The sequence below is a fragment of the Sus scrofa genome, chromosome 9 (genome assembly GCF_000003025.6).
Source record: "Sus scrofa isolate TJ Tabasco breed Duroc chromosome 9, Sscrofa11.1, whole genome shotgun sequence".
Lineage (NCBI taxonomy): Eukaryota > Metazoa > Chordata > Mammalia > Artiodactyla > Suidae > Sus > Sus scrofa.
In genome coordinates this window covers 76,688,520-76,703,426 of record NC_010451.4, presented here as the reverse complement: position 1 = coordinate 76,703,426, position 14,907 = coordinate 76,688,520, and the positions used below count along the sequence as shown (strand labels likewise).

At 37.6% G+C, this 14,907-nt stretch overlaps 1 protein-coding gene across 1 annotated transcript in view; it reads right to left on the bottom strand.

The window, feature by feature from the left end:
• The window catches only part of SDHAF3 (succinate dehydrogenase complex assembly factor 3), a 72,323-nt gene extending 68,408 nt beyond the window's left edge, over positions 1-3,915 (bottom strand). The window contains exon 1 of the mRNA XM_021063386.1: positions 3,674-3,915. Within this exon, the coding sequence (XP_020919045.1) occupies positions 3,674-3,847 (174 nt within the window). The 5' untranslated portion in view covers positions 3,848-3,915. The remainder of the gene's footprint in view (positions 1-3,673) is intronic.

Here is a 14,907-nt window from a genome sequence, read left to right as displayed (position 1 = left end):
TAATCAGGAAAAAAAAAAAAAGTATGTTCCTTTGCAGAAGCAGCTAGGAACAACTGAATACAGAAGAAGAAAATAACAGCTCTATACTACTGCCTTCATTCTCTTACTCCTAAATGTTAGTGGTCTTTGACCACTTTTCCATATTATACTCAGCCTGGGGACTTTCACTCACACCTTTGGACTACCAACTACAAATAATGAATTTCAAATCTATCTCCAGCCATAATCTGTCTCCTGAGTGTAAAGGAATATATATCTCAGAGTACCTCCACTTGACTGTCCCACCAGAATTTTTAACTCAAAAATGTACCATACTGAACCTATTCCACCTGCTCCTCCTACTTATTCTGGTTATTTAAATCACATTCCAAAACTTGAGTTATCCATTCTATTTCCTCCCCCTTAACTAACCCTATTATCGATCACCAAGTCAAGCCTAATCCTACCTTAAAAGGGTAACACAAAAACCCCTCCTCTCCATCCTCAACACCTCTATCTCAGTTCGGGCAATATATATCTGGGATTACCGCGACTCTCCTCACAGTTCTCCCTACCTTCAATCTGGCTCCTTCTTCGACCATTCCTTTATATTGCTGTCAAAGTGATCTTCTAGAATATAATCTGAATTACTTTCACCACTACTTAAAATCTTTCAGTGAGTCAAAGTAAATACCTATAATCTTTAGCAGAATATCCTGTTTCTTGTCACCTCTTTAGCTTTATCTCTTCCTAATATCCCATGCAATACATTAAATTCTAAACGTATCACTGCAGATCTTGGAAAAAATCATACTGTTTCTTACCTCAACACCTCTGCCTATGTTACTTCGTCTTTTGAGAGTCTTTCTTTTCATGGTAATTGTGACTTGCTCAAACTTCAGCTCAGACATTTTAAATGGCCTCAACTTGCTCCAATCCTTCCTGCTCCCCCAGCATTTGATACCCTTTCATACTAGGTTACACTTGTCTGTTATACTTTAACTTTGGGCACCATAAAATATATCATTCCTTTTTTTTTTTTTTTTTTTTTTTTTTTGGCTGCACCCAAGACATACAAAAATTTCCATGCCAAAGATCAAACCCACACCACAGCAGTGACTTTGGCTACTGCAGTGATGCTAAATCCTTAACCCACTAGGCCACCAGGGAACTCCTATTACTCATTCTTATGTCAAACAATGCCCAGCACTTTGCCTGGCAATAAGTAATCAATAACTATTTAAAGAATGCTTAAGCATTTTGCTTTTTCCAGAAACAGAACTTTTACTATAAATATCCTGGAAGAGACACAGAGCAAAGCAGGAAAACAATAGAAACCAGGCAAGAAAGCAATAGACATAAAATAAATGGGTCTAAAAATGAGAAATTAAAACATGTGGCTCCAGAGATCTATTTTTTTGTCTCACATTCTAACATGAACATGTTTTACTAGCTATCTAGTTTTCAATGCCTATTCTGATTTCCCTAAAAGTAAGTTTCAAGAAGGTGTTCTCTTCAAAACTGGGTAGGCACCGAGAGAAAAACGGGAAGCACTACCTAAATCTACTATTCTTCAAAACTGAGCATAGTTCGAACTTTAAAAATGCCATAATAAGCAAGATACCCTGATCTCTCCAGCCCCAATTCCACTTTCAGTAACCGCCTCCTAAAACACTTGGGAGTAAGATTACAATGAGTATCTTACCAAGCAGTTTCAAACATTTTAACAGAGGCTCAACATCTCTTCCTGAACTTAGTATTTTTTCTCTTACGGTAAGGAATTATATAAATTCACTACTTATTCTCTAAGTATACATTTACGTTTTTTAATTCTTAAGATAAAATAAGATACTTTCCTCTTACCTTTCCCCGAATGGTCCATGAAATTTCCCCAGCTCAATTTCCTCCATTTGCCACAGCTTTCCATGGTCACAGGTGAAGGGTATAGAGAACCCTCCTCCCCATTCTGAGTCCTCTTAACATTCTGATCCTTCCCCTTTATCTTCCCCAGAGACATTTAAAGTAAAACAAAATCAAGTTTATAAGCAATTTTAGTAGAAGTGTGTCAAAGAATCCCAGAGATCAAACTGCACACAGCACCAGTAGAGTGGGGAGTTTTTTGTTTTTTAACTGAATTACTGATTTCAAGTTTCCTGGGTTAACACTTTTTTTTTTTTTTTAGCCAGCTGTTTGCTTTTGTCTTTCCTCTAGCTTATTATCAGTTTATCCTACTTTTTTCTGAAAAAAACTTTCCAGATCTTATATTTTAAGACCTATCAAAGTGCCCTTATTTATTCCCAACATATATGGAGCTCCTTCCTGTCCTGCCACAAACTGACCTGGCTTAAAAGATGTCACTTAACACGTGAATATCATACAGTTTCATTGCAATTAGCAACTTACAAGGTGATTTAAATACATATGCATACATGAATTTAGAGATACATACTGTAAATACTGTTACTAATTTACGGATAAGAAAGTAAGGCTGGTAAATGATCTGACATTTAATAACGTCGGTACCTGAATTTGAATCCAGTTCTTCTGATTCCAAGACCAAGTTAAACCATATTTAATGAAAGCAGTCTGCATTTTAAAAAATTCAACTTCCCTGGCTCTAGACAGGATTATTACATCCAATACACATGCTTTGCAGGCAAGTTCTAAATTTCATCACCGTCCTAAATGTCTCTCTTGCAAGCATCAATGATTCTACCATCAAAATTCTGTGAGTCAGTGAAAAACTTGTGTTCACCCTAACGTTCACACTTTGTTCACCCTGTGTTCACTCTTTGTAGCTTTTTTTCAAAAAACCGTCTTTAGTAGTCTTCTCTTTAACCATCAACTTTTTAGGCTGAAGAGTTGCTTACCTCGGTTCTTAAATCAACACTGCTTCATGCTTTCAAATACCTGAAACGTCGCCCTATTCGCCAATTCCATTCATTTCTTCTATTTGTACATCATACCTATGGTCAATCCTGAATGGTTCCCAATCCCACTAAACATTCGGAATGAAATACGATAAATATCTTCTGACATCACTAAAAAGGGGGAGGGGGAATCAAAGGGCTAATCCCCAATGCATGTGTCTCTAGATTTACTGCAATAATGCAGAGCAATTACAAAAATGACGTGACTTGAAACCAACTTTCACCTGACTTAACTCTGACTAGCTTTTCCGCCCACCGCTTGTAATCCTCTCACCCCAGTCTTATCTGATTTGTTATCAAAGCCCAACAAAGAGCGCTAAGATTTTAAAAGTAGTATGTATAGAAACAAGCCTCTAAAACACTGAAAACTAGTAATACCATAAATTTATCAAGGCGCTGGAGAAGACAAAAAACTGTTAAACGATAAACTCTATAAGCACTTGACGGCGACTTAATTTTATAAACTTCTCTTAACCCCTCCAGTGCCTGGCAAAGTTAAACTGACTTGGAGACGCTGATATAGCAAGATCTGCTACAGCTAAGAACCTGTGGGAAAAAGAGACCAGTTTGGGGTGTAACTTTGCGAAGTACTGTTTGAACGACTTTGCACTGTTTAATTTAAACGGAACAGCCTGCCGCCGTGTTCGAGCTTAAGGGGGCCCAGGGAAAACCAGCCAAGGACAGGCGTCTCTCCCAGAGACAAACAGGGACACCTCTGAGGAACCCCGAAGGTCTGGGGCGGAAAAAAGGGAGCAGTCACTTGCCTCCCATTCCTGCAAGAAACGCTGGGCCTCTTCAGAACCAACGGTCTTATGTCTCCTAAATTCGTCCTTCACATACTGGTCGCCAAGGGCTTTGAGGTCTGGGGGCAGAGACCGGTGCAGCAGCAAAATACGCCGATACAGAGCCCGAACTCGTGAAACGTGCCGCGCCGGCATAATCCCGCGCGTGGACCACAGACCGCGCCTGCGCAGATTGATGATGTGTGCCCGCCCACTTTACCAGCCGGGTATATTTGCAAATCGTGACGTAGGCGGAAGAAGGCGCGCGACCTTCATCCGATTTGGTCCTTTCTAATATTAGGACCTTCCGGAAACCGGAACTTCAGCTGCTGGGGGGAAATGGGCCGGCCCTTCTCTGGAAGAGGCGTGGCTTTCGTGGAGCGCCTGAGCTGCGATTGCTCAGGTGCTGAGTCAGGGCAGAGAGGCTGCCCACCCGCGGTCAGGCGTCTGCCGCTTGTTGTCTTTCACTCACGCCCCGTCATCTTTTCTATTCATCTTACACCATTCCCTCCTCATAAAGGCCTCAGGAAGCCTTCCATGGTTAGCTTAACCCACTTAAGATATCTTACGTTGTCCCTGCGTTCTTCGAAAGGGACAGAAATGGGAGTCATCTCTTTGTCCACGAGCCCACCACCCACGTACCTTGCTCGGTGTTGTGGTCCTAATTTGTACCCTGAAGCCCTGGTAACTCAAGTGAGACTTGAGGCAGCAGGTCAAGTTGTCTCAGGTCAAGATGGCTGTAGAAGAATCATTAGCATTTTAAATGTATTGTTTCTAAGGCTACCATCCTGGAAATTCTGATTAAGTATTTTGAGATGCAAATGTAGAATCAGGGCATTCACAAATCTCTACCTTTTACAAAGGCACTACTGAGAGTGTGACCAGTCAAAGTGGCAGCAGTTTGGCCTCATTCCCTCTCCCATCACACCTTTGGTCCTTCAGCAAACCCTGATGGCTCCACCAACACAGTGTATGTAGAATTCGACCATTTTTCACTACTCCCTCCACCATGAGTCTCTCCTTACCAGATACTGTAGTCGCTTTTGTCTTCTGCTCTGCCCTAATCAACTCTGATCATTTACCTAAACTGTAAATCAAATCATGTCACTCCTGCCTAGGATTTTCAACAGCCTCTGCTGCTGATGGTGTCCAGCTGCCTTGCTCGTTCCTGTAACTCTGATCACATCTTTTTACATAGCTTTTTATTACTATATTTCTAGCTTTAAAAAAAATCATGTCAATCTTCTGACCAATAAAATCCTTCAGTGGCTTCTCATCAGAGTAGAATCCAAAGTCTCTCCACTTCTTGGCTCTCTAAATTTTCTCCTACTGCTCTCTCCCGAGTTGGTCAACTTCAGCGCACTGGTCTTCAAGCCCCTAATTCATCTTTGAACAGGGCAGTTACACTCCTAAGGGCCTTGGTATTTGCTCTTACGACTGTTTGGAATGTTCTGCCTCATCGATCTTGGCTAACACCTTTATTTCACTCATCACTTTAGGTCTCCTTCTGATGAGACCCTTCTTGACAATGGTATTTGAAATTAGAGTATCATGCTCAGAACTTCCCAAGCTTTATTTTTCTCTATAACATGTACATATTTTACTTATTTGCTTATTGTCTGTCCCCCCAGCCCCCACTAGATTACAAATTCCATGAGGGCCAGAATTTTGTGATTTTAAGGGTGTCAAGTGATGAATGGGCAAGAGTGTGGGAAAATTTATATATGACTCCCTCCCAGGACCCAGATTTTTGTTTGTACAAAGACTGTTTGAAAGACAAAAAGACACACACCCCTCTGGAAGGGCAGGGACTTACTCATTTTAGTATCCTTTTCAGGGCCCACCACAGTGCCTTACAAATAGTAAATATTCTAATATTTACTACCTCGAATGGGCTTTTTCCTTTTCCAAAAATTTTGGAAAAATATTTGTTTAAAGGAATACAGAACATTTTTAAAAAATGGATTTAAGTTGGTATCTTGACAAACCACATTAATGGCAAGGATTGAATGACAGCATGGTTATTTTACTTCAGGAAATTTGTTCTAACCATAGTTCATCTCTTAATATCCCTGTAAATTGAAAATTAATTTCTTGTTCCAGTTTACTTTTTTTTCTGGTTTCCTTTGGGGTTAAAATACATCTATAGTAAATACTTCTTTGAGAGCCAAAGCTCTTATGAAAATGTGGAAAAAAATTCTGCCAATAAATTAATCAAAAATAACAATAAAAGAATTAATTCAGCCTAAAGGGAGCAGAAAAGGTCCACAACGCTTTGGGCAGTCAGTGCTCAAAAATGGCAAATGATGAGTAAGAGAGAAGCCAAGACATAATGTTGTGGTTGGGCCTTGAGAGGAATAAAGAATAACAGAATAATGGTAAATGACCTTTTTTTTTTTTTTTATGGTGGGCTGGACAGTGAGTTATGTTTTTAGGACAAAATTTTCTCTGTTTCCTTGACCTTCCAATTTAGGCTGACCAGTGTTCCTCTTGTGGTCAAAATAGCCATGAACTGAAAATAAGATCTGGGTTCTATTCTTGGCTACTAATCCAGATCAGTACACTTCATGCAGGCCTTTCCTTTATCCTCCACGAATTTGGTTTTCCTCTGTGTTACACAGCAAGTCACTCAGCCACTCTGTGCCTGGATTTTTCTCATGTATCAAATAAACTGGGTTAGGTCATGAGACCCTTTCAATTCTGCTAATCTAAACATGATTTCTCCCTACTTGCCTCCAAAATGTTTTGTAAAAGTAGAAGCAGATATGTACCTACTCTGAAGTTATTGCGTTGAGAAGATTTTTAAGAAGAAAGGAAACTCTTCAAAACTTTATTAGGAACACATCACCTAAGCCTCTGAGGGCACAGAAAATACAACCACCACAATATACCCATACCCATAGGGAAATTCACACAGCAGGCATACTATTCAGTACACTGCTTATGCAGAACAACTCCCACACAAATAAAAATGCAAGAGGCTGCTAAAGAAGTTTTTTTTTTTTTTTTTAACAGGCAGAGAACTATGAGGTCAAAGGAGATGGAGAGAGATCACTGAATAATAAAACTGGAAGGGGAAAGGAAACACCTGCCTAGAACATATTAGATTGTTACTTTGTATTATGCCCTAGTCTTCACATTAATATGTTAAAAATGCTTTGTATCATGCCCTAGTCTTCACATTAATATGTTGAAAATAAGTCTTACTTGCAAATAATGTTAAAGGCTTTTTCTCTTTAACTGGTGAGAAAAGACTGGTGAGTGGAAGAGGGTGGTGGCAAAACATGAGGAAATTGCTTTGCATTATTAGATATGGAAACAACACACCCACAGGTGTGGATTGGAATGGATAGGCTGCTCAGTTTTTAATTTATGGCTACTAAATTCCAAAATCTAAATCATTAAGAATGATGAAAATTAAAAGTCTGGAAGAAAGTACATGTTTGGCTCAACTTTCACATGATTAGTCCTGGAGAGATGAACAAGCCTGATTTAATCATTGTAACTACCCATACTCCCCCAAACACCAGAAATTGCCTTTCAGCATCATTGCATGGAGGTGAAAATATAAGGTGGTAGGACTTCTTTAAATATTTTTACTTGGTCTCTAAGTATTTTTAATTATTGAAATGCATTGGTAAGTAAGCAGATAGTCCTGAAAGCTAATTTTCCAGCTTAACCACAACAGTTTAAGGAATGAAAGAAGTCAATAAATTTAAGGAAAATCTATCCTTTGAAAGCTAGTTTGGAAAACATACCAGTCTTCGTTTAGCTGAATTTCTGAAACATGTTACATAAGAAACATCAGAGGGACTAAATGTGTTTGTACCTGGAGAGAAAGATCCAATGATAAGGGATGATTTAAATGTTTACAGTTGTTGAAAATGAGGGTGGAAAGTCAACCAAAGTCCATATAAATTGCTGTGCTTAATAATTTTAAGTACTAATGGTATTAATTATTTTCTAAGGAAAAAAACCTGATCATTGCCTAACATTATAAAACATTAGACAAATTCAACACGTGTTCCCAATTTTTAAATAATAAAATAAAATCAATGGATTCCTCAACACAAAAGCTGGCATCTTAGTTAACAAGAAAATATCTAACAAGTGGGCAGGTTTTGGTGTTTTGTTTTTTTTCTTTTTTTTTTTTTTTGGTTGCACCCAGCATGTGGAAGTTCATGGACCAGGGATCAAACCCTCACTGCAGCTACAGCGGGCACTACAGCTGTGGCAATGCTGGATCCTTAACCCACTGTACCGCAAGGGAACTTCTCAAGTAGGCAAGCTTTTGTGTAAAAAGGGAATGAAAAAAGAATATATATAATATTTCCTTCACTGTGCAAAAAAGATAAACCCAAAACTGATTTTCTGAAAAAGTTACCCATTGGGGGTATGTGAGGGTGGAGGGCAAGATAGAATAAAAATGAAAATGAGATGTTTCTGAGTACACATTTTTATAGTTGCAACTCGTGAACAGGGAAAACATCTCACATAGAAAAAATTTAATTACAAATTTTAAAAGCTGACACTAATATAGAAAACAAACCTTAAGAACTATTTCTCAATACTCCTTTGGCCATACGCTATAAACTTTATTCCAAATTAGTTCATCACTTACATTTATTTCCTCTTTTCCCAAAAGTTGTTTAATTGATGTAAAAATAGATTATGGCTCTCTTTCATAACTTCTGTCTAACTTTAGCATTAGGCATTGTAATCCATGAATAAGTCTTATAATTTATCAACATATGAGGGAAGAGGAATTTCTTCAAATTTCCTTTCAGGACTACTAATATAATTTTTTATTAGGTTCTAAGTATGGTTAAAAGAATATGTTGTTTTTATTTTGTGTGCACAAATATATATATGAAATATATTTTAGATGAAGCTTAGCTATATTATTCAAACTATTTTTTTATTTTCATTTTACTTGATCTTCCAGTTTCAAAAAGTAGAACAATGGGGTTGTCCATTAAGGTTGTAGATTTCTCAGTTTCTCAGGTTCTATCTGCTTTTGCTTTGTGTGTTTTGAAAGTTATGTGAGACATAAAAGCTAGTTTGATGTTGGACATATTAAGATTTGTTTATTACACCTTCTTGTACCTTTTAACAACATTAAATTGCCCTTGTAGTTCCGTTCAGTAATTTTGCCTCAAATTCTGTTTTGTCTAATGTTATTATTATAGTTAACAATTGTTAGCATTTCCTTCAGGTGCCTTTATATTGTCCACCAACAAATGTGATTTTGTCTCCTCTGCATCATCTGTACCTGGATTTCACTCTTATTATCTAGTGTCTCGGTAGATGAGTTTAGCCTATTCATATTGATTATGTTTAATGATCTGTTTGGACTAAACCCTGATGTCATATTTTGTTTTCTTCTTACCATGACTTCCTGATTTTTTTCTATGGTATCACCTTTTATTAAACTACTAATTGGAATTTTTTACATTCTATTTCCATTCTTCTAGTTATGACCTTTGCATTTTAAACATGTATTCATAATGTTACATTGTTCAAACAATATTTAAAGTTAATGGGTACCTTATCCTCCTCCAAATAAGATGGGAATGTGGGCATGATTCTGTTGCCCTCCCTGCTTACCCTCCTCAAATTCCCACGCTGATGTCAACTGGATTGTAGGTCCAGAATATTGCTTAAGAGTAAATTTTCTTAACAATTATTACATATTGTTACAATTAACATTAATTAATACAATTAACATTAATTTGTACTTGTCTCACCACTACTTTCATATCCTATTTCTTCTTCCTCAGTTCATTTTAGGATCTAAGAATAGATTTTTTTTTTGGCAGTTTGGGTTTATTTGGTTTGGTTTGGTTATACTCCATTTCAAACTGAGGGCACATGACTTTTTCCAGGTCTGGAACTTTATCATTTCTTTAAAATTTGCTTACCCTTTCTTATCTCCACTGTCACCTTCTGGAATTTATAGTGGACGGATGCTGAAATCTTAGATCAGTCACTAATGACTTTATTTTCATATTTGTATCCCTTGGTACTTGTTGAGGAAGAATTCCTTGACTTTACAGATGTGTTCATCTGCCATTCGGCCCATCCATTGAGTTTTCGGTCTCATTCGCTATTCTTAGCGCTGCACTATCCTCTCCTCCCTTTTGGAATATTCTTATCCACAAGCCCTTGTCTACTTATTCTAGAGTCCTGTTCTGCTTGTCTCTTAACTATTCCCTGAGATGTGTGTTGAGTTCATTGTCTCACCTGCAGATAGATGCCTGACTGCTCCTGCTGTAGCAGCCAAACTCACTGCCCTGTTAGTTCCCAGGACCTTCTCTGATCCTGGGCATTATCGTTTCCAGGTATGGTCTGTTCTTGGAATTACTCTCACCTATTATAGCCATAGCCTTCTGCTCATTTTTGGACTAAATTTTCATTTTCAAGGAGATCCCATATATTCTCATTCTCAGGGATTCCTCATAGTTTTTGGATCATCATAAATTCCCCTTATTTTTCCAATCCAGTCATCACTTTTTAAAATAAAATAAAAAAGTCATCACCTTTCTAAGGATTAGCAGAAAATGGAAAATGGTGTTTTTCCATTGTATTACCTTAATATTTGAAGTTCAAAGTTTTATTTACAGTTGTAAAAACACAGAAATCTAATCTGTATTTAACATCAGGGAACTGGCTAAGTAAATTATGATATACCCATGCAATGGAATATTTAATATGCTTTTGAAAATGATGCCCACAGTGATATTTAGTACAGGAAAGTGCATCTTATTGTTAAACACCAAAAGCAAGATACAGATAAATGAGTAGATAGATTTAGTAATTTAGTAATTTTTTTGGAAGTAGAAAAAGATCTAGAGAAAAACACTCAACTATTAGCAGTGCTGTTGTTTCTTGTAGGATGATGGATATACTTTCCAATTTCAAACAAGTTATATCTCTTTTATATGTAAAAAAGGTATTTTACGTTACTGTTTTAAAAGCTCCAGAGGGAGTTACCATCATGGCTCAGTGGTTAATGAACCCAACTAGTAACTATGAGGACACAGGTTCGATTGTGGGTCAAGGATCAGGCGCTGCCGTGATCTGTGGTGTAGGTTGCAAACGTGGCTCAAATCCCAAGTTGCTGTGGCTGTGGCCTAGACAGGCAGCTACAGCTCCATTCGAGCCCTAGCCTGGGAACCTCCATATGCCACAGGTGCGGCCCTAAAAAGACAAAAAATAAAAAAATAAAAATAAAAGCTGCAGAGAATTCACATGATTTTAAAGTTTCCATAAACTCTTTACAAAAACTGATCAAAAACTAGACTATAACATAAGGAAAAGCTTTAATAAATTTCTTAAAAGTAGGAATTTTATAAACCTTGTTCTCTGACCACCACACACACAATTAGAAAATCATAATAAATGTTTATATTAGAAAAGTACAACCATTTAGAAGTTTTAAAACATTCTCTTACATAAATGTCTGAGCAAAAGAAAGGAACATAGCAAAATATTTAGAAAATTAAAAAGAGACACTGAGAAGCAACATTTTCCTGGTGGGTGTCATTAAAGTAGTGAAGAAACCAAGCTAATTACAATTGTGAATAGCAGTAGTAGAAAACAGTTTAAATGTTTGAATGTATATATGTACATGTGACTGGGTCACCTTGCTGTACAGTAGAAAATTCACAAAACACTGTAAACCAGCTATAATGTAAACAATAAAAATCATTAAAAATAAAATGTTTCTTTGGAGCAGCTGACTTTACAGTTAATGAAATTGGGGCCAGAGAACCAAAGTGACTCCCTCAGTTGAATGAGTTTAGGATATGGAGAGCCTTAAAATTTGGCAAACAACACAGTTCACCATTTAAAAGGTAAGAAATGAGGAGTTACGGAAAGTTTTAAGCTAGGAGGACATGATAAGATCAATGCTTTAAAATGAAAAATCTGGCAGCCATGTGCAAAATCTACCGTTAAGAGAGTAAATGAAGACATACCTTCATTCAAAAAAAAGAATGGCCTTGTGTTGAACCCATGATGACAAGGAGCCATGCACAGAAGAATATGATTAATTCAAGAGTCTGAACTTGAGTCAAAAGAAAGGGACCAAGAAATTGCCAAGAGTTGATGACCAGGAGGAATGCAGAGCTCTGCGAGCATAAGGATGAGACTCTGAAGGACACTGGATTTAAGGACTAACTGGATTTGGGGGGAAAACAGAAAAATGCCAAATCAAAGAGGTCTCTATGTTTTCCTTTGTGGAGGTGCAATTGACAGAGATAGAAAAATCAGGAAGGAAAATTGCTTTTGGAAACGTATTTTACTTCAATCATACTGAATTTCAAGGGACAGCCTATGTTAAATAATGCTTTGAACAAGATGCCTAATAGTGTCAGTGTATTTGTCATTGGTCTAAGTCAGTAGTTTTCAACTTTTTTTTTTTAATTTGGTAAATTTTTAAATTTATTCTTTTTTTTTTTTTTTTTCCCCACTGTACAGCAAGGGGATCAAGTTATCCTTACATGTATACATTACAATTACATTTTCCCCCCACCCTTTGTTCTGTTACAACATGAGTATCTAGACAAAGTTCTCAATGCTACTCAGCAGGATCTCCTTGTAAATCTATTCTAAGTTGTGTCTGATAAACCCAAGCTCCCGATCCCTCCCACTCCCTCCCCCTCCCATCAGGCAGCCACAAGTCTTTTCTCCGAGTCCATGATTTCAACTTTGTGTATTACAATCACCTGGGAGACTGGTTTAAAACACTGATAATAAGGCCCCTCTCTAAACTACCTCAAACAGAATCTCTGCAAGTCGGGTGAGGTATTGCTATTGCTTAGAAGTCCTTCCAAGTAATTCTAATGTGCAGTCAGGATTGACAACCAATGATCTAAATTTCCAACCTGGAGATATTTGGGTTCTGAGAAAAGTACCCAAGATGTTAAGATACTATTAAAAACTGATTGCTAAATATCCAGTATTTCAATACTAAAGTGTTCCCATACAATGGGGATAAGGATTTTGATAGAGCTAAAAATATTTTTTTAATTTTTTTTACTGCTTATTTATTTATTTTTTTTTCTCCTGTATGGCATGGTGACCCAGTTACACATACATGTACACATTTTTTTCTCACATTGTCATGCTCCATCATAAGTGACTAGACATAGTTCCCAGTGCTACACAGCAGGATTTCATTGCTAATCCATTCCAAAGGCAATAGTTTGCACCTATTAACCCCAAGCTCTCAATCCATCCCACTCCACAAATCTATTCTGCTAGTCCATGATTTTCTTTTCTGTGGAAAGGCTCATTTGTGCCATATATTAGATTCCAGATATAAGTGATATCATATGGTATTTGTCTTTCTCTTTCTGACTTACGTCACTCAGGATGAGAGTCTCTAGTTCCATCCATGTTGCTGCAAATGGCATTATTTTGTTTTTTTTGATGGCTGAGTAGTATTCCATTGGGTATACATAACATATCTTCCTAATCCAATCATCTGTTGATGGACATTTGGGTTGTTTCCATGTCTTGGCTATTGTGAATAGTGCTGCAGTGGACATGAGGGTGCATGTGTCTTTTTTAAGGAAAGTTTTGTCTGGATAGATGCCCAAGAGTGGGATTGCTGGGTCATATGGGAGTTCTATGTATAGATTTCTAAGGTACCTCCATACTGTTCTCCAAAGTGGTTGTACCAACTTACATTCCTACCAACAGTGCAGGAGGGTTCCCTTTTCTCCACACCCCCTCCGGCATTTGCTATTTGTGGACTTCTTAATGATGGCCATTCTGACTGGTATGAGGTGGTACCTTATGGCAGTTTTGATTTGCATTTCTCTAATAATCAGTGATGTTGAGCATTTTTTCATGTGCTTCTTGGCCATCTGTACATCTTCCTTGGAGAAATGTCTATTCAGGTCTTTTGCCCATTTTTCCATTGGGTTGTTGGCTTTTTTGCTGTTGAGTTGTATAAGTTGTTTGCATATTTTAGAGATTAAGCCCTTGTCAGTTGCATCATTTGAAACTATTTTTTCCCATTCTGTAAGTTGTCTTTTTGTTTTCTTTTTGGTTTCCTTTGCTGTGCAAAAGCTTGTCAGTTTGATTAGGTCCCATTGGTTTATTTTTGCTTTTATTTCTGTTGCTTTGGAAGCTAACAATATTTTAAACAGAAAATTTTGTTTCTGAGGAAAAGAATGTAAGAGTGAAAAATAAATGATATAACTCTGGCTTATATGCACATTTATAAGGCAGGAGGTGATTAATAACTAACTTAAGGGCTATGTGAAGAGCTCACTCCAGAATCATTCCACTTCCCACATGCCACATCCACAATATCACTATGTTTCCCTGAGAACATGGTTTAAGCTTTCCCAATAAGTAGTTAACATTCAGAACACTACTAACTTATACAAAGTTGGTCCTCAACAAAGATCCACAAAATCTCTATTACCTGTACCATCCTCCAACCCAAGAGTTCCACTTGAACTCTTGTCTGTATCCCAACTCTCTAAGAGGTAGCTTCATAATTATCCCCTCATTCTTTCTCTCGCTTGCATCTTCAATTATTCTCTTCATGAGATCAATCCATCTAGGTCGTAGACATTCACAAGAATACTTCACATTAAAAAAAAAAATCCCTCCATCTAGTCTGCCTTCCCTTCAAACTACCATCCTATCACTCTGCTTCCTTCATTGGAAAACTTGAAAAAAAAAATTCTCCATTTCCATTCTCAGTCCCTGCTTAAATCTTTTAATATATTATTGGCCCCACTACTCTAAAATCACTTTCTTCAAAGTCACTAGTCACTTTGCTTCTGTTCACACACCTAACTTCCCTTGACCCTCTAGAAATCTTCCCATCTTTGGACTTCAAAACATTTGTAATCCCACCTCTAGGGTCCCATGGTCTCTGCATCCTCAGCTAGCTGCAGTTCTTTCTGTCTGCCTCCAAATGAGAACACATCCAAAGCCTCAGTCCAAACATCACCTCCATCAGTGCCCTTATGCTAGTCAGCTGTCCTCATCAATTGGTGGTGCTCTGCTGCCCCCATCTGGCCACCCCATTCTAACCACTTTGGAAGACCTCCCTGGACCCTTTACCTGGAAAAGTGGCAAGAGGACATTTTGCCAACTTTCACACAAATACCTGACTTCTCTATGGTTTAAATCTTCCTTTCAAACCACTGGATAAATTCAAATTGGATGTCCTGTCATCTCTTCAGAGT